General features: G+C 42.1%; 1 protein-coding gene across 1 annotated transcript; it reads right to left on the bottom strand.

The window, feature by feature from the left end:
* Positions 1 to 2,255: 2,255 nt before the first annotated feature.
* ADSL (adenylosuccinate lyase) lies at positions 2,256 to 18,867 on the bottom strand. The gene is made up of 13 exons (XM_081209579.1): positions 18,647 to 18,867; positions 14,054 to 14,257; positions 12,169 to 12,213; positions 11,517 to 11,596; positions 11,082 to 11,253; positions 10,557 to 10,603; positions 9,780 to 9,870; positions 8,935 to 9,004; positions 6,956 to 7,103; positions 5,845 to 5,935; positions 4,307 to 4,396; positions 3,038 to 3,214; positions 2,256 to 2,410 (listed from the first exon to the last, which is right to left on the bottom strand). Exons 1-13 carry the CDS (start codon positions 18,788 to 18,790, stop codon positions 2,324 to 2,326), a joined length of 1,446 nt encoding a protein of 481 aa, XP_081065705.1. The 5' UTR covers positions 18,791 to 18,867; the 3' UTR covers positions 2,256 to 2,323.
* Positions 18,868 to 20,105: the final 1,238 nt, after the last annotated feature.

Genomic DNA, 20,105 nt, shown 5'->3' with positions numbered 1-20,105 from the left:
GACGCCAACGCCGCAGAGCATCACGGGAACCGTAGTCGCTAGAATCTTCGACTCTAAGCATCGGTATTCAAAGGGGACGAAGGCTGCTGCTGCCGCCTGCAATCCTGACCCTGGCCCCACTTGCCTGGGAGCAACTCCTTGGATTTAGCAGGATTTAGTTCAGAGAAGAGGCGGTTAGGATTGCAGCCGAGTTTATTGCTTTAAAAACGGGACTACTTGTCAGCGGGGTAAAAGTGACGACTGCCCTTAAAGAACTATGGAAAAATCCAGGATTTCAGCGTTTAAACAGTGACTGTGCAGCTCACTCTGTCCGGTGCCCTCCACCCAAAGGGAGAAAATATATAATCAAGAACGGCGTTCATTTTGTTTTCCAATTCTGTTCTTATTTTGTCCGAAATTAATATGATAAAATAATACAGCAGCTATTGCTTCTCCCTGGATTTCCTAAATTATAAGCCTGCTCCATTGCAGGGCTTTTGAGTGCGGCTGTCCATCTTGTTGAAACAGCATCCCTAAGTAGCAGCATGCCTGCTACTTTTCGTTTTCTGAAACAACGGAAGACACCCTTGTTTGGACAAGCTTTCCCAGCTGGGTTAATTTTTCTTTAGGTTGATATTTGTATTGTTATTAAACCTATTTTAGTTGTTTTACTTTATGGTTGTAAAATGCACACGTATGAAAGGCGTTTCAAAAATAAATAGCAACAAGAGTGTTAAACTTTTTATTATGATTAAAAAAAGACTGGGCTGAAAATGCAAATCCCTATATTGCAAGTGGGTTGCTGAGAGAGGGTGGCTCTCCACATCCCTTGCAATGTGATCTACTATTGTTTATCCTCATGCTGCAAATTGGGGCAGCTCAGCAACTGAGGCATAGCACACCCTGTTATGCAGCATGCTCTTAAAATAGCAAGTTGGAGGTGGAGCTGAGGCTGACCTGCTGATTTACAACAGCCCTGCAATGTAGCCACGCCCTGTATAGTCCAAGATTGCATACTAGTGTTTCCCACAACTTTAGTTCTCGTGTCATGTGATGGGATCTGAAGATGAGGGGATCTGTTTACAATGCAGGAATCTAGTCTTCCTGCCAATTGCTGGGGCTCATGAGCAGGAAAGAGGACTATTGTGCTCATGTCCTGCTTGTGGGCTTCCCAGGGGCAACTACTCAGCCAGTGAGGGAAGCATGATGCTGTTCCAAAGAAGTCTTTGGTCTGAACCAGCAGGGCTCTCTTTATGTTCTTAAATCTGGTTAAACCGAGCCCTCGGCCCCACCTCCTTCCAAGCCCAGTGCCGGAGCTCAAATGAATACAGACACCTTGTGACTCTCCGGAAAATGTGACATACTTTTATTCCTCCAAAAGCGTAAAATGAAGGAGAAAGAGGGAAATAAACAAGACCAGCTGTGCAGTGTGACTAGTTTCTTTCTCTAAGCTTCCTATAAGTCTCTCGTGTTACTCTCATACTTTGCTGACAAAGAATGTTACGGACTATTTACTTTTCTGCACCTCCATTCTTCTACGTTCTTTTCCCTACAGCAGTTCCTGGCTACTCTGGCGCCCCTTGCAGGCCCTTATAAAACGAACTCGGTAAAATACATAATTGTGTGACTTTTAACTGATCAATTGATTAAATCTGTGTAAAATCCTATATGAATAACAGTTCTCATGGGGAAATGAATTATTTCTTGCTTTGAGAGATGGGAACCATATAGCACATCCCAGCAGGAATTCCCTTCTATCTGAGAGAGAAGAGGCATTCATTCCTCTTCTACTAAACAATGCAACCCTAGGAGTAAAATGCCCCCTTGCTTTCTGATTCCAACCCTGTGCTTAAAACAATTTCTAACATTCCTGCCTCAGGAACAATGTAACAACCATGAATGAAATGAGTGATTTATAACAAGAGTCCAATATTTGTTTGTGTGCATGAACTCTTTGAAGTTGCACCAACCTCTATAATTTCAGAGCAGCTCGGTCTAACCATAAAATAGCTTCATCTCTTTGTATGTCAGCCACTCCCGTTTTATAGCCAGGAAACTGAAGACACTGTACACCAAGAAACACTACACTTTATCCTACAGATCTCCCACTTCAACCAACAATTGCTTTTGCAAATTCCAACTCCACGCCCCACGCCAATTGCAATACAAGTTTTAGCTTTAATTCAACTGCATATCCTTCTCCCAGAAATGTTACGTGTCCTTAAGATTTCCTAGACTTGCCACAAAAACCTCTAAGACTCAGTTCACATATCACGTCTGTTTTGAAATATATTTTATTATCTTCCCCACAAATACCCTAATGAAATACTAATTGAATACTAATTCAAAGAGACAGCTCCATTGTCACATCCATCTTGCTCTTATAAGGGGTAAGCACGGGGTGGACCTCTTCTTTTAGGAATCTTGCTACCTGTTATGGAAGAAGGGAGGAAAAAGGCATTAAAAGAATAACTACTTGTTTAGTCTTAGCATATTAACCAATTACTCTATTCTGCACACTTCCCTGTAACTCAGAACACGCAGGAACCAGAGAAGGCAAAGACTAGATTTGTCCCCACCCAAAGCACACCATTAACAATGAAAAGGAAATGTTAGAAGTACAGAAAGTGAATTCTTCCAGATATGGGAGATATGCCAAGAATCTTTCTCAAACCGCTCCTGTTAAAGCCTAGCTTTGCTTAACTGGTAAATGAAGAACTGGCTGATACAGGCTACTGTACTACAATCTGCACTGAACCAGTAAGACAGGGTGGGGCAGGCAATTAAATAAAAAGGCAGGAATATGTAGTTAGAGGAAGGTTGGGTAGCAATGGATGAAGGGAATGTCTAAATAGAATAAGGAGGGGGAAAGTGGTTCATTCACAGGGGAGCTTATGGCAGAAGAAACAAAAACAAGGGGTAATAGATGAATTTTTTTCAAATGGAGTGAGAAAGGTTACAAAGAAAGACAAAGAAAGAAACAGTCACAGGTAGAGAACATAAAGCTTTAGGTGGACTAGAGTCCACGGCAACCTCATAAGAACTTTCTTGTTCTTACCTGCTGGGAAGCACGTCCAGTAAAGGACTTGGGCTCCAAAAGAGATTCCAGTTCTCCATGAATAGGGCTGAAATAAGGATCTGCACGAATACGTTCAATGAGGTCATTATCACCCCCTTCTTGCTTCACAACAGCAGCTGCCTGCTGGGACAGAACCCTTATCTTCTCATGACAATCCTATGAAAAAGAAGTCAACATCACATTACAAACCATCAGCAAACACGGTAAACATCCTAAGTATCATATACAGGATTTACAAAAAGCTAATGTAGTTGTGGCTCACGATAAAAAAATCCAAAATCCATTGTAGGGCTGTATCTATTAGGCCAACCAAAATGTCAGAATATAGTCAGGGAGGAAGAGGGAAAAGAGCGTAGTGGGGGAAGTGGCTTAGTATTTAAGCCATAGTAAATCTGAATTGGTCTTGGTTCTAAGATGGAGTGCAGGAACTCATCAAAAAGAGGCTGAGCTAGGCTACCTGGCAATGAACAACATTTGAACTGTGTGTGACAGAATTGTTGCAATGCCTGAATTCTCTCTTCAGTGGGTCTTTTTATCATTCAGTCCATTCATAATAGTTCTCTTTTTAATTACACACAAACTGCAATAAGAAATAGCAAAATTCCATCCTCTTCTGAAACTTTCAGTATTTTGTGTAGCCAATCACTGCAGAATATTGTCTCAATAACTTCTCAGTTCTAGATGCATCAAGGGAGCATAACAAGTACAGAAATAAGATAAAAGTAGCAGCAAACAATGCAACAAACAAAAATTATTTCAGACTTCTCTTTAAAAAAATGTGTAGGGTGACAATTTGTCTAATCGCTAACATTAATACGATACTAAGAAAACAAATCTAGAGGCAGCAGGGATCTTGGGTAAAGAAGTGAACGAGTTAGTGCTGAACCACAGTTTAAACAACCTTAGTCAGTGCTGAATTTTATAAGTTATTTCCAAAAGAATCCTCATTCAGTATTATAATAATTAATTTGAAAAAGATAGGCACATTGCAATGTTTCATCTCTGCTTTCTAAATACACTAAAACTGGTGATAAAACAAAACTAATGCCTTCCCTGGTAGCTGAACTTGTAAAATTTAGAAATACGCAACATGATGAAAGAAAGAGGATGTGCATAACAACAGGGTTAGATTGTGAAACAGCAAAGAGTTCAAGATACTGGTGTCACAACTTTCTTCCAACCCCTCTACTTCCTGGCATGAAAAGTCCCCTTAAGGGCCTGTAAATGAGAGCCTAGTTAGGTACATACCTGGCGATTGCCCCCAGCTTTCACCATAGCCATGATAATATTTTCTGTACACATGAAAGGCAACTCTTGCTGAATACGTCTCGCAATAACCTAAATCAAACATCAAATATAAGTACAGTATTTACAAAATGGACTGGAAAATCCAGTTTCTATGTTACTCTTCATTATTTTATTTATTCAGGGGAGAGATAACAGCTCGGCAATAAAAGTACATGCTTTGAATAGAGAAGGCCCCAGATTAGTAGAACGGTAGAAGGACCTCTGCCCAAGTCCCTGAAGAACTGTTTGTTGCCAGTCAGAATAGATAAGACTGGTAAGACTGGGATACAAGGACAAATAGATTCATAATTTAGAGAGCAGTTTCTACTGCTAGATGGCATGTCCTTCATTAGCCTCAAATTTTATATCATTCCAGACTCTGCTACACCTCATGAATAATAATAGCTCATTCCTAATTAAAACTGAAGAAGAAAAAATACTGCCTCCTTACACAGATTTAATGTTAAAACAGGAAGTCTAAACAACTTCGCCGCACTCCTGTGGAGCAAGCCAGCTACCTCTCTTGTTCACAGTAAAAATAACATAGTAATGAATGAATTTAAAAAATGCTTCAAGTTGTCAGTTTTGTCTCACCACCATACTTCAGGGAGTTGTATGCCTGCTCTTACTTTTTAAAATGCCACGCATGCATTTATTAATTTAAACAGTTATGTGTTAAATGATTTTTTCTTCAATATTACAAGAGAAGTAAAAACTATTCAGGGGATGGGTTCTTCTTATATAAGCTAGTCCACTGGAACTGTGCACAGTTGAAACCTGCTGCAGACTCCTGAAACTGCTATCTTAATCCCTTGGATAGAGGTTCCCAAACTTTACTGTGCCCAGCATTCATTAGATTGGACCTGCACTGGGTATCTGCTTCGTAGTGGCTGTGCCCTACCCATCTGTAAAAACTCCGCTATGCAGCTAAATGGAATTTAACAGTTGACATGAATCAGATTGTTTTTAAAAGCTTAGAATCATAGAACTGTAGAATTGGAAGGAACACAAGGGCCATTGAGTCCAACCCCCTGCAATGCAGGAAACTTTTGCCCAACGTGGGGCTCGAACCCACGACCCTAAGATGAGTCTCATGCTCTTCCAGCTGAGCTATTTCCTTCCTTATACATGCCCAGGGCTGGAAGTGGGTGCTGATTTATGGCAGAGTTTTTGAAATTTTCTGTTCTTAAAGTACTAATCTCATGTCTGCGAAGGAAGTCTTGCTGTGTGTGTGTGTGTGTCTATGCTTAGTTGTGTGGAGTTGTGGCTAGGGTTGTTGGTCCTTGCCAGCACTCCTGTGTTAACTGAGTGTGCATTAAAAATACATATTCAACTCACAGTGGCTGTGAAGGGAAGACTGATAACAGGAAGCAAGCTGTGTTTCAGGTGACAACACCCTGAAAAGCTTCCAAGGGACCCTAGGCTTTTCCCAGAAAACAGTTTGAAAACCACCAATACAGGAGAAAGAGACCGCTCACACTTCCTCTGAGTCTTCTTACCTTGGGATATACCACAAGACCCTCAGAGATATTTTGCAGGGTGCTAAGTATTATGTCAGCAGTGAGGAAGGCTTCAGGTAAACACACGCGCCTGTGGAAAAAGTCACAAGAGTACCAGAATTGGAGGGAGGGAGAAGTTGCAGCATTCCCACAGAAAGGACTTTTTAAACAGTTCAGTACTATTTTTTCTTTCCTCATTAATTTGCTTACTCTTCCTATTTTCCACACTAGGCAGTGTTTTAAGGAACATTTTGTTGGGGTGGATGGATCACCCCAGTTCTGTCCTGTGTCAGTTTTGTGTATTCACAAAACTAACTCCATGCCATCCAGTTTATGGATAGATGTTTTAAATTTTAAAAATCTGCCCTGTTTTACTGAAAGAACTGCTTTTGAGATGGTCCAAGGGCTGCCCCTTTTGTCAACATTTTACAGCTACTTGCGGAACCAAACACTTCCTCCATTGCATGGGAACAGCCATCTTTTTCTTTGTACAATTCTGCATGTTGTGATATACAGGTGCTTTCTGGGAGCGTTTTAAAACAGATTCTTTACTGTGTAGCCTTGGAGGAGATATTGGCTGCTATAAGTAGCTGGTCAAGTTTTAAAGAAACTTTAAAACTCCTAAGTACAGTACAGAAGCAGGCATGGATTTGTTCATTGATTATGTGTCTTAATCCACAAATCAAAGTTCTGAGACACACATGAATCCAATGGGGGCAAAATGAGCAAGAATCATCTGCACCTCCAGCTTAGCTTTCAGAAATTACCGTATTTTTCGCTCTATAACACGCACCTGACCATAACACGCACGTAGTTTTTAGAGGAGGAAAATCCGTAGGCATGCCACCCGTAGGCATTCCCTCCATAACACGCACAGACATTTCCCCTTACTTTTTAGGAGGAAAAAAGTGAGTGTTATGGTGCAAAAAATACGGTACATCCTTCAGTGGTGGCCTTGTACATAGGTTCCACTGAAATCAGAAGTTCACTTCCAAGTAAGTATGTTTAATATTTTGGGTGCAATTCACAATATCATAGAAAGATCTGTTGGTTTCTAAATGTATTTTGAAAACAAAGAAATAATCTCTCTGCTTCAAGATCAGGAATGTACCTGTTTGCACTATCATCTAAAGTGCGCTCAAACCACTGCACAGATGCTGTCTGAAGGGGGTCCTGGATCAGAATCATAAGATGACGAGCTAAACTGCAACATCGCTCTGAACGCATGGGATTCCGTTTATAAGCCATAGCGCTTGAACCTGTACAATGGGAGGGGGGAGAGGAATGGGCAACAGGAGAAGGAAGAGTGTGCAAATGAGAAGGAGAAAGAATAAAAAACAAGAATGTTAAACATAGTGTGCCTTTCTAAAGTTCTCTCACCGTCTACAAAAGTTGCTCCGGTTATCAGCAAACATAATCCTCAACAATACAGTGGTACCTCGGGTTACAAACACTTCGGGTTACAAACTCCGCTAACCCAGAAGTAGTAACTTTACCCCAGGATGAGAACGGAAATCGTGTGCCGGTGGTGCAGCAGCAGTGGGAGGCCTCAGGTTAAGAACGGATTCAGGTTAAGAACGGACTTCCGGAACGAATTAAGTTCGTAACCCGAGGTACCACTGTATACAATAATTTTGAATAGATAGCAGAGCTTGCACACAAAAATGTATAGATTCAGGTGTTCAAGTTGGGGCACAAATGAAAATAGGTTGGCTAACTTCATGGTGACATCAGATGACAAAAGGGGTGGCCTCCCACCTGTTAGTGGCCCATGGGGTGAGTTGGACAGAGCACAACATAGCTAGGCTACTTCTAAAGCTTAGTTAAATTTAGCAGCTGTTTTTGTACCAAAATTACTATCCTTAAGACTAGGCATGGGGAGCCTATGGTCCTCCAGATGTTTGGGGCAACTCCCATCAACCGAAGCATGGCCAAGGGTGGTGGGAGATGGAAATCCACCAACATCATGGGGCCCAGAGGTTCCCTACCCCAATTTAGACTGGGAACAGGTTGCAGTGAGCTTTTGGCCTGCACACTACCCCCTCTTGCACAGAAGGGAAAAGAGTGAAAACTTACGCTCTCGCTTTAAAACAAACCAGGGTTTCACATTATATGTGGTTTGTTCAACCCAAGGTTAACTAGCAAATTGGGATCTGAAACTATCGTTTGAATCTGACTTGTTGACACTGATTTTGGTTTGAATAAACCAGTTTCCACCCTGAGACCTCCAGGTATAGGACAGTATATAAATACAATAAAATAATAGTAGTAGTTTCTGGGAGGAGGTTGCAATAATTTTTATTGGGGTTTTTATTAAAGTGATACAAAATAGTACCAAGAACAAGGCAAAAATTAAGCAATAAAGCACAGTCAAACTAGATAGAATCATGATGGAGACTGAAAGTAACCAGTGGGGAAAAATATATCAGTTATACCATATATTACATAAATTAATCACATTTTTTAAAAAAAAAGCTGTATTGGAAGCAAAAGAAAAGTCAGTAAGGGGTTGAAAAGACCTTAGTATTTCAGTCTGGGGCCCTCCAGAGAGCAAGTCTTGAGACAAACTGTGGCTTGTACTTTGCCTGCAAACCATGACTGGAAACCAGGATCAAACTATGGTTTTAATTCTTTGTTTGCAACACAAGTGTAAAATATAGATTTCCACTTTGCCTCAGAACAGGCAATGAGGAATCACTGCATGCAAAGACAGAGAGTAGTGTTTGAGGCCAAGGTTCCTCGACTGTTCAGTTTCATAGCATTAGGGCATGGTTTGGAATTACAACTAAAGCAGCCCATTATCTCACTTTCTCAGAGGAGTCACAGTTTCAGACTCCTTACAGCAACTTGTTGGATAGCTAGCAAAGCAGTAGCTTCAGAAATTTAATTTGCTGGAGACTGTATGCGTGCACGTACTCCTTAACTGTCTTTTAAATAAAAATGGGATGTAAATGTACTAGCTGATCCACTCTGAGACATGTTTACACATATTCCATTTTTATTCTAATTTCAATCATTCAACTTCAAAAGGGTGATCAATACAAGTTAATTTAAAAACAACAAAATTCTGTTTCTGCAGCCATTGCTTACCAATCTGGTCTTTCTCAAAAGGTTCCTCTAATTCTTTGAGGTTGGCCAGAAGGCGAATATCAGTGCATATCTGGAGAAAAACAACTCTAATTAGTTCAGACACTATTTTTGGGCAGCATTAGTATCTATCAGAAATCTTGGAGCTGGTTCATTTTACTAACCACTGGGGAGAAAAAGAGATTAATTCATTTCAGATGCAGACACAGACTTACTACATGCAAGATTTCATAATTAGCACTGAGTCTATGATACAAAGAAATAGTATTAAAAAATTCATCATCTTATTTTAAAGGAAATAGGAGAAATTCTGAATATAAACATATTCCCCAGCCCAAAACATACAGATTTGAATTCAAGCCTATTATACAAGTGACACTCAACTTATGCTGGGGTTATATTCTGGGGATAGCACATAAAGCCAAAATCACATGTCGTGAAAACACATTGGGTTCACTAGTGGGTGGGATTGCCAAAGTCTTTTTCCCCAGGTGTCTGCCCCCCTGAGTCACTCTCCCAACTTCCGAACACTGTGCATTGCTTCTGCTTACTGGCAGAGAGAGGCAAGGAAGTGCAGGCGCAGTAGCAGGAATGGTGGACTGGCTCGCTTTCACTTTTTCAGCCATCTATAATTCAATAGATCTAGGATATCTCCTAGATATCCGGTATACTACAGAAATCTGTGTTAAACACAGGAGAAAAGCAAAACATCAGAATGTGACCACAGTTTCTAAAAGCTTGAAACCTCTAAAGAAATAATTTATGTGGCTGTGCAATTCAAGAAGGCATCCAATTGAGCCCTGATTCTCAATGGTGCCTTTGAATATAGAATTTGAAGTAGTTCTTACCTTATGTACAGATGCCCCTAGACTGGCCAGAACAGAAAGAACTTCAATATCCACTTTGCGACTGTATGTCTGCCCTGTGACGATATAAGCGCTGAAACCAAACACAAAGATAAAGCATCATGAAGTTTAACAGAGCCTATAAATGAGATTGAGAGAGCATGCAACAAGGAATGAATATCACACAACATCAACTTGTTCCTTGTCCCTCATTTTATATCTGCTTCCTGATCCAGTGACGGTACAGTATTCGTTTGAAACAATCTAGAGAAATTCTTTGTGTGACTGTACAATTCAGTTTAACATGCAGTAGGGTAGCAAAAAAAAAAAAGGGGGGGGGACACGCATTCACATGGAGAAGAGCAAAACTGCAAAGGACTAAGATGGGAGGAAGTTCCATTACAAACCTACATCATGGAGTAGATTATGTAAGCACAACCTTTCCCCTAATAGGTCCTAGCAGTTAGCAGCAACAGCGGGAATGTTAATTGCAGAGCAGAATCCAAATTTATACATAGGTCCAGAGGTGCTCATCTTAAGAACGCGGAAGGGCCACAGTTTAATGGCAGGCTTTGCACATATAAGATCACAGCTTCAATCAATGATATCTCCAAGTAAGGCTGGAAGCTCTGGAAAACCATGCTGCCAGTCAGTTAGTCCAGATATGACAGTACTAAGTGTAAGACAACACCAATGGTCTGACTCAATATAAAGGCAGATTTCTGTGTTCTTAAAGCAGTAAAGGCAAGGAAGGAGAGGGTTTTTTGTTTTTTTACATACCGCTTAAATCCCGCCATTGCAGTCACCAGCCTGTCCAGCTCCTCCACCTCAGGGGAAAAATATGATAGGAACCTCACTCAGAATGCAGTGGCTGAAGTGGGAATGATTGTGCCTCTTGCACTATTCTGAGCACTATAGGTGTTTTGCTGATGCAATCACTATATTGCCCTATGCTCAATCTGCTGTCTGCTTCCCACAGAAATAAAAATTCTTCCGTAGGTCTCATGCAAATTTAATATTGGCAAAAGCCCTAGAGTGAAATGTCCCAGGAAGCAACTTTGCTCATTTCTTGATTGGGGCATAAAGTGCACCTTATGGATTTTCTGACTGCTGATCTAGAACTATTTTTTTACTGGTTTTGCTGTGGAATTTTGTTGTTTTTAGATGCTGTTTCAATAGTTTATTCCACTACTGCTCAGGAAGTTTATGTTGAATGGCAGCCTGTGATTACCACTACATAATACAACAGTCAAGTGTTCCCAAACTAACTGCAATTCAAAACTGACACTTGCTGGGGATACGTACTTTATCATGATCTCCTTCAAAGAGCTGCAAGAAGCTGGCCTGTGTACCAGTGGTGCCTTTCACACCACGAAATCTCAACTCATCTCGTGCCCGCTCAAGATTGTGGAGGTCCATGCAGAGATCTTGGATCCACAGACAACAGCGTTTACCCACAGTAGTCAGCTGGGCAGGCCTGAAAGAACACAGAATATGACTCAAGAATAAGCCTATACAGCTTCATTCATGTTACTATGCAGTGTTTGCACTTGATGCTTTGCAAGCATTTCTATCACAGTTTCTTTCAGAATCTTATAGCCGTGATTCATTTAGTTTTCTGGAGTTTAATCTTGCACAGTAGCAATTAAAGGCCGCTGATCTGCGGGTGAATAAAAGAAATGGGGTAGAAATGGGAGCAGCATCCACAGAATTAAATGAGTATTTGTATGAATTACTTACTGGTAGTGAGTGAAGCCCAAGGTGGGCAAGTCGGCATACTTCTCAGCAAAGTCTGCAAGACGGCTGATCACCCTGGCAAGCTAGCAAGATTGAATGAAAGAAGGAAAACACGAGGCAAGTCACAAAATAATTATTTACATTTTTATCCAATTTTCCTTTCAAGAAGGGTAGGGCAGAATACAAGGTTCTTCATTCCATAGAGAGAGAGAATCTGACAGTCAAGTCTGAATCATTCTCCAAGAAGAATTGTAAAATGCTTGGAGAGAAAAATATATAACTTAATATGATGCCTCTATATTACTACTACTGCTGCTACTACTACTATTAGTTATTTCATTTAGGTGTGACCCTTGCAGAGTGAGGGGTTTATAACAGAGCATATATAAAACAGTTAGAACAACTGAATACATGAAAACAATTAAATATATATATATAAAAGTTTAAAACAACAGCATATACAGTACATAAAATCAATTCATGTTATATTATTAACTCTGTATGAACACAACTGGAATCCAATACTGATCAGGTGCCTTGTAAAATAACTACTTTTTTCTCAGTGTCTTGGCAGCTCCTAATTGTTTCTAGTTAACTCTGGCAGACATCCACTTGGAATCAATAGCACCCACCTCTTAAAAACTGTGTGTCTTACCTTGGGAAGAAGCAGGTTGAATCCATCCCGGAGAACTATCAAGTCCTAACAGAAAAAGGAATAAAACAGTCAATCAGTCAGTCACAATTTTATTCAACACTCACATGCTTATCTACACTCTCCTTTCAGGGTAATTTGCAATTTCCATAAAGACAAATGGGTATAACTAATATTCTCTTTGTGTACCAAGGAATCAAGTAGTCTACTGTGCACAAGCATTTATTTTGGTCACTCTCAAATTCACTTGTGCCTCAAAGGGATCAGTATTACCGTATTTTTCGCTCTATAGGACGCACTTTTCCCCCTTCAAAAATGAAGGGGAAATGTGTGTGCGTCCTATGGAGCGAAGAAGCCATAGCCCCGTGACCCTCTCCCGGCTGGAGAGGTGGCGCGCGGCTATGGCAGGAGCCTCTTTAGCCGCACACCACTTCTCCAGCCGGGAGAGGGTCGCAGGGGGCTTCTTTAGCTAAACAAGCCCCCCGCGACCCTCTCCCAGCTGGAGAGGTGACGCGCGACTATGGCAGGAGCCTCTTTAGCCGCACACCACCTCTCCAGCCGGGAGAGCGCGCGCGCGGCTAAACAAGCCCCCCGGGACCCTCTCCCGGCTGGAGAGGTGACGCGCAACAACGGCAGGAGCCTCTATAGCTGCGTGTCACCTCTCCAGCCTGGAGAGAGCGCGGGGGGCTATGGCAGGAGCCTCTCCGCTGCGCGCCACCTCTCCAGCCGGGAGAGCAAGCGCGGGGCTAAAGAGGCTCCTGCCGTAGTCGCGCGTCACCTCTCCAGCTGGGAGAGGGTCGCGGGGGGCTGCTTTAGCCGCGCGCGCGCTCTCCCAGCTGGAGAGGTGACGCGCGACTATGGCAGAAGTCTCTTTAGCCGCGCACCACCTCTCCAGCTGGGAGAGCGCGCGCGCGGCTAAAGCAGCCCCCCGCCACCCTCTCCCAGCTGGAGAGGTGACGCGCGACTACGGCAGGAGCCTCTATAGCTGCGTGTCACCACTCCAGCCTGGAGAGCGCGCGGGGGGCTATGGCAGGAGCCTCTCTGCTGCGCGCCTTTCCCCGCTCCCCAACCTGCTCTTTGGGGCTGGTGGTGGGCTTCCCCCTGCCAGCCCCAAAGAGCAGGTCGAAAGGAACCTGAAGCCTGGAGAGCGGTCGGTGGGCACCGACCCCTTTCGCTCTCCAGGCTTCCAAGGTAGCCGCCTGAAGGCAACTGAACGCACCTTAAACGGCACCTTGTTTTAGAGGGGGAAAACAAGAGGGGGGAAATTCTCCCCCTCTCTGCGCAGCGCCTCCTGCCGCTTCGCTGAAGGGGTGCTGGGCAGAGAGGGGGAGAATTTTTTCCCCTTGTTTTCCCCCCTCTAAAACAAGGTGCGTCCTATTGTCCAGTGCGTCCTATAGAGCGAAAAATACGGTACTTCTGTGCCACCCAAGAGGATGAAAATGAAGAGACGAGAGGGGGTGGTTATCTCACTCAGAACTTTACTGGGTTTTGAATTTTTAGCTATACAATACTTATCTTCGTCTTTTTAATAAAGAAAAAATATTGCTGATACTTTACAAGCTTGGTATTTCAGATAGTAAAGCAGGGATAGAAAACAACCATTACAGTGGTACCTCTAGTTACGAACTTAATTCGTTTCGGAGGTCCGTTCTTAACCTGAAACTGTTCTTAACTAGAGGCGTGCTTTCACTAATGGGGCCTCTTGCTGCCGCCGCCACACGATTTCCATTCCCATCCTGGGGCAAAGTTCTCAACTTGAGGTAATTCTTCCAAGTTAGCGGAGTTTGTAACCTGAAGCGTTCGTAACCTGAGGCGTTTGTAACTCGAGGTACGACTGTATAGTGATTCAGTCCAGGTTATGGAGAACAATTTCATAACATTGTTTTACCGTATTATCTCCCACGTAGCAGGAAGTTGCTCCAAGGTGAATTATTCCTGCAGCCTTTGGACAACAGTGGGCAAATGTATGCACATGGGCCATTACATCATGACGTAACCGCTTCTCCTCCTCAGCTGCCATCTTGAAATCTATGCTGTCCAGTTTTGCTTCCATTTCCTGTATTTGCTCATCTGTGATGGGTAGACCCAGTGACTACAAGGAGGGAAAAACCTGAAGTTAACTAACACATGACCCCCTATTCAAGGACCTCCCCACTAGTAAGATTACTGAATTTACACAATCGACTGGGATCTTATTCTTATGCAATTTTCAGAATCAGGGATGGGTGACACAAAGCCCAGTTTATGCAAGATTAGCTTTTAACTACTGAGGTTAAAATCCAAAGTCCCAAGGTTATTACTGTTCTGAATGAGTTAATTTTAAAAGGAACACTTCATTGCAATTAATATTAGATAAAATGTTATTCTTATAGATCACAACAATTTGATTTAAATAAAAACGTAAAAGAAGTGTGTAATTTTTCTTTTTGAATTTGGCTGATTTACTATAGAGTTTATTTGATTTTCTACTTTCTATATTCAAGCAGTTACTTCAGTTTTGTCTCTGACAGTAAGTGTCCCAAATAGCTTTAAAAACGGAAAGAGACAGCAGACTAAAAAGACTGGAATTGCCTCAAACTTGAATGTCAACCCAGTTGTATGAAAAGGCACTACAATGCTCTACAGTATGAAGGATTTTTTCAGAGTTCTAAAGGAAGCCATTGTACTTGACTCTGCTAGACTTTCTGAAAGCACTACCCAGAATTTACTGTAATTGACTAAAGTCTCCATAACCGTCTTTTAACACCTTTTTCAATTTTTCAGAGGAAAAATAAAGTTGTGCTTTGCCTTTCCACGATTGTATGTAACATCACATCTATTATCCTAACCCGCCTGCAGAATCTTAGGTGCCTCGTTTACCTTCTGCTGCTGTTCCCAGTGAATGCAATTTAAATTAAAAAACAAGCAGGAATGTTGCTTATATAAAAACAAAGGCAAACAACACATAAATGTTACGCACTCTTCACTACACTGAATCCCCTACAACTAGAAATCTAATCACATCCCATGTCGGACTGAAGGGAGATCTATTGGGGATTGTTAGTAGCAGTCGGACAGAACCCTGTTGAAACGAACAGGTGCTGTGTGTCTGTCTCTCCGTTTCCACATGAAGATCAAGGCCAGAGTTGTAACTCCTCAGGAATGTGAACATAAGGATAAAAATAACAGGCTCCCCAACTCACATTAAAGCACAAGATATGTTGCAACAACATCTGCCATGCTTTCCGAAAACATGGTTCTGTTTAGATAGGAGAACTATCTTTTGCTTATGTGACTTGGTAAAGCAATATGTACACTGCTATATAATAAAATAATCATAAGATGAAGGATCTAGAGACCCTCACCCATTTGCCGTTTGCTCTTATGTAGCGATAAATATTTGGTTTTCACAGAGAAAGTGGCATGGGGGGAGGAGCGCTTGGACAGAGAACTTTGCCTTGAAATCCAATGCTCTTTTTGTGCAAGGGAGAATATTGGGGGGGGGGTTGTTCTTATTTTTATTATGTATTTTGTGTCTTTTATATTATAATTTATGTTGTGAACTATCCTGAGATCTACAGATGAAGGGTGGTATACAAAATTAATAATTTAAAAAAATAATAATAGAAAAGTGGAGAGAAGCATAGATGAGCCCTTTGTTGTAAATCACACACTCTAAAACTTTATATGGCATAACTTCATAGCTACTATGATGTTCTTCAGCAAATGACAACCTTTGTTAAAACATCTGCACTGGCTTCCCACATGTTCCTGGGCCAGGTTCAAAGTTATTGTGCTGATTATATATCAACACAAGTCCTGGTCTCTATTATCAGAGATAAAGAACTGGTCTCTATTATTTATGCAGAACTTTCAGAGCACACCACTTGTCCCTTGGTTCACTTTATACTTTACTAGGAGAAAGCTCTAAATGTTCAAAAAGAGGAATTTGAATGGAAATCACTGTGGTCAGCTAAGCCTCACAAATCTGTTCCATTATTTGTGAAGGAATGCTCAAAGTTGTGCACAGATGGAATGGTACACCTGTGCAGATGTCTCATATTATACCACAATCAATACAGGATTGCTGGCAGGCCTGTGGGCTCCGGGGAATATTTTTCTATCTTTGGTGGGAATGCCCTCTGCTCTCAAAATTCTGATCCCAAGTTTATGAAGAAATACTTACAATAATTAAATCATCTGCTCAGGCTTATCCACAACTGTCACTAATGAATTTGCGGACTGATAATAGGAAAGCTTGTCACACTAAAGAATTTTTGACATGGATCATAGCTGCTGCTAGGATTTCAATAATCTAGCTATGGAAAGCTTAGAAAAAATCTACATTGGTCTTTGTGGTATAAGAACTTATGGACTTTTGGTTATTGTGTGTCTCCAGAGTAATGCGAGAACCCAGAACACTTCTACATCATTTGGCAGGATTTTATTTCTTATGCTTTGAACGTACATGCAATAGTCACCACCCATGCTAGCCTGGGAAACATGGATGCCTCAATGTATACTGGTGTGTTACAATTTCTTTTTCTTTCTTTGTTTCTTTATGGTACAATGTAGCACCCTGTTACTAATACTTTTGGGTTGTCAGAAATAAATAAAAATTTTAAAAAATCTAGAAAGTTCCGAAAAACTTGGATCCAGGACACTTTAAGGACCACATGGTACCATTTAAAGATTTTTTGAGGGTAAGTGAATCCCACTAAGAGTTGTAATAGTTTAACATTTGGATCAGAAGCTAAAATCCACTTTGTTTATTCTTGATTGACAAAATCACTTTGTGAGGTATACTACACATGAGATAAAGTGCTATTGCTTGATAGTCAGGGTCAATCCCCTCTGGGCTGATGGGGCATATGAAATGTTACCTACGGCTAAGCAAACAACCTTGTATCTTCTGTATGGTTTAGAGTGACGTACAGAGCTTTGTGCAACCAACATGTTCGGAATATTGCTTCCATCCCCTTGGTGACTGATAAATTGCATTGAAATGCACACACTTACAACATACCACCTCTGCAGTGACCTTGAGAATGGTAATCAGAAGAGAAGAGTCTTTTGGTGGCTTTAAAAAGAGGATTAGACAAATTCATAGAGGCAAAGGCTATCAATAGCTGCTAGCCTCAATGAATATGTTCTGCCTCCACGATCAGAGACAGTATGTTTCTGAGTACATTTCTAGAAACCATTTTAGCAAATGTCCATTGTAATATTGTTGTAATCAGATGAGAATAGCAAAAATGTAACTCTGCATAAGGATCCTGATGCAACAATGGACACTTGCAATATGAGCAAACGCCTATGAAAAAGTTACATTGGAATTCTCAGCCAAATACCTTTTCCAGGTGAATAGGATCCTAGAATCTGATGAGAAATGAAGTACCACAGCACATTTACTAGACATAAGTACCACACATTACAGTGTTGCACAAAAGTAAAAAAAAAAACATTTAAATTTAGAAGTCGAGTGCAACGATTTTACTTCTGCAATTTGTATACTGCTTGATCACAGTTCTCTCTAAGTGGTGATGCTCCCTTTATTTTGCTTCTGAGCAACTGTTGCTGCTAAGCACAATATAGCCTTACAACTGTGCAACAGTATCAAAAACTTACATAAAGCGTTATTAACAAAACACGACAATTTGGAGAAGCCAACGCGATGTCTTTGGGATGCCTAGAAACAAGATGCGAGCATAACAACACATTTGCTCTTGTTTCCTGGGGATCAATATTCGAAGCTGTGCTATATCTGATCGGATCCTTCAGGCCCCAATACATCCAATATCACCTGAATATACAGACAGCCATGTCTGGGTAAATGGATAAAACTCAACAATGGGTAAAACCCCCTTTTAAAGCCGCCTAAAGTGGCAGCCATCACTACCTTCTTGTGGCAGCAAATTCCCTAGTACAGTGGTTACCTCGGGTTAAGAACTTAATTCGTTCTGGAGGACTTTTCTTAACCTCAGGTACCACTTTAGCTAATGGGGCCTCCCGCTGCCGCCACCCCGCCAGAGGACAATTTCTGTTCTCATTCTGAAGCAAAGTTCTTAACCCGAGGTACTACTTCTGAGTTAGCGGAGTCTGTAACCCGAAGGGTCTGTAACCCAAGGTGCCACTGTACTGAGTAGGGGCAGGGGGTGGGGATTAATTTTGGCTGCCTACCATTCAGCTTCAGTGGATGACTCTCCAGTTCTAGTGCATTATTAACAAAACTGGGCAGATGTGCACACACAGAGAGAGAGAAGTATAAAGGACATGTGGGTATGCAAACAGTGGCGTCAAACAGAACAGGCATGTTGCCCTTTCACCTGTTGCGCAGAAGGAGGTCTGTTAGCTGTGTGTGTGTGTGTGTGTGTGTGTGTGTGTGTGGCAGGGTCAGTAAAACTGCAAATGCCACAACCCCCATTGCATCGTGGGGGGTGGAACAGGGGCCTCTCCACTTAATGGGCTTGTCTGGCACAGCCACGAACCCGCGCGCGCCCACCTTCTCAGCCTTGGCCAAGTAAAGCCAGAGGCGCCGCCAGGTGCTGAACTTCTTCCTCTCGCTGAAGTTAAAAGCCATGTCGGGGCTGGCGTAGCGCGAGACGAGAGGGGAGCGGTAGCGGCAGAAAGGATCCTCCTCGGCCATCGTGGTCCCGCGCAGGGAAGCGACACCCTCGAGAGAAGCAGCTGCAACCCGCAGGCGAAAGGGAGGCACTTGCCTCAGGGCCGTAATAAAGGGAGCGGAGATGTCCCGCCCTCAGGCCCGCCCCCAACTCAACCTCACCTCCGGCGTCCCCTGCCCCCTTCCGATTCGCCCGTGACTGGACTGGGGCAAGGTCGGGGTCGCAGCGGCCCCTGCTGCTTGGGAGGCTGCATTGCAGCCCTCGCTCCCCTCAGAGTTACCGTAACTCTCCACGTATACTATTGTCCCTATTGGCTGCAACTCCCGAAGAAGTTTTGAGGGGTCTCGGCAAAATTCTTACTGAAAATAGCTTCCATTGTTGCCGTGGGGTTAGGGGACGCATATTCCGTGTTAGGGATGGTTAGGAATAATGAATACATCGATTCCTTTATATAAGCTAGTGGGGAACGCCTGGCATTTCCCTATTTTTTAAAAGAAAATATAAAGTATGGTGTGGTCCTGCTTTGAATATTGCTTGCCCCAGTTTATGATGGAGTTGGAAGAATTAGACATGGGTCTATTACAAAATGGTCTTAAGATCTCACTGCCCCAACTTTGTGTGGATATCTGGAGCACTTATGTATTAACTTGCATGTTTAAGATTTGTGTACCAATGGTGATCTACCGTTGATTTTAGTATTATTTGTATACTATTTTTTCCCTTTTCTTTCTTCAACTTTAATTTACCTTGTTTGCTTTTATCTTTTTTTCCTTTCCTTGTTACATTTGCAAATAGATAATAATTTATAAGGGGGTAGCTAAAATCAGCAAGAGATAAGAGAATCTTCCATGTAAGCAAAGGCCCGAGAGATTAGATTTTAAGTAGTATCTGTATGAGTTGCCTTTGCATATGTTTATTAACATATGTAGTGTGGACGGACTGATAACAGAAATGTCGTTACAGTAGAACTTGGACATTCCTTTGCAGGAACAGATTTGCATTAAATTCACAGAAGGCCAAAGGAAGTACTTCACATAGCAAAATAAACTTGTGGAGTTTACTGCCATGAGTTATGGTGAGGACTACTAGCTTAGATGGGACGCGGGTGGCAGTGGTCTAAACCACTGAGCCTAGGGCTTGCTGATCGGAAGGTCGGTGGTTTGAATCCCAACAATGGGGTGAGATCCCGTTGCTCAATCCCAGCTCCTGTCAACCTAGCAGTTCGAAAGCACCTCAAAGTGCAAGTAGATAAATAGGTACTGCTCCAGCAGGAAGGTAAACGGCGTTTCCATGCGCTGCTCTGGTTTCGCCAGAAGCGGCTTAGTCATGCTGGCCACA

Source organism: Podarcis bocagei, assembly GCF_964188305.1.
Source record: "Podarcis bocagei genome assembly, chromosome: 10".
NCBI lineage: Eukaryota > Metazoa > Chordata > Lepidosauria > Squamata > Lacertidae > Podarcis > Podarcis bocagei.
The sequence above is the reverse complement of the archived record's forward strand: the minus strand, read 5'-3'. Positions and strand labels throughout refer to the sequence as shown.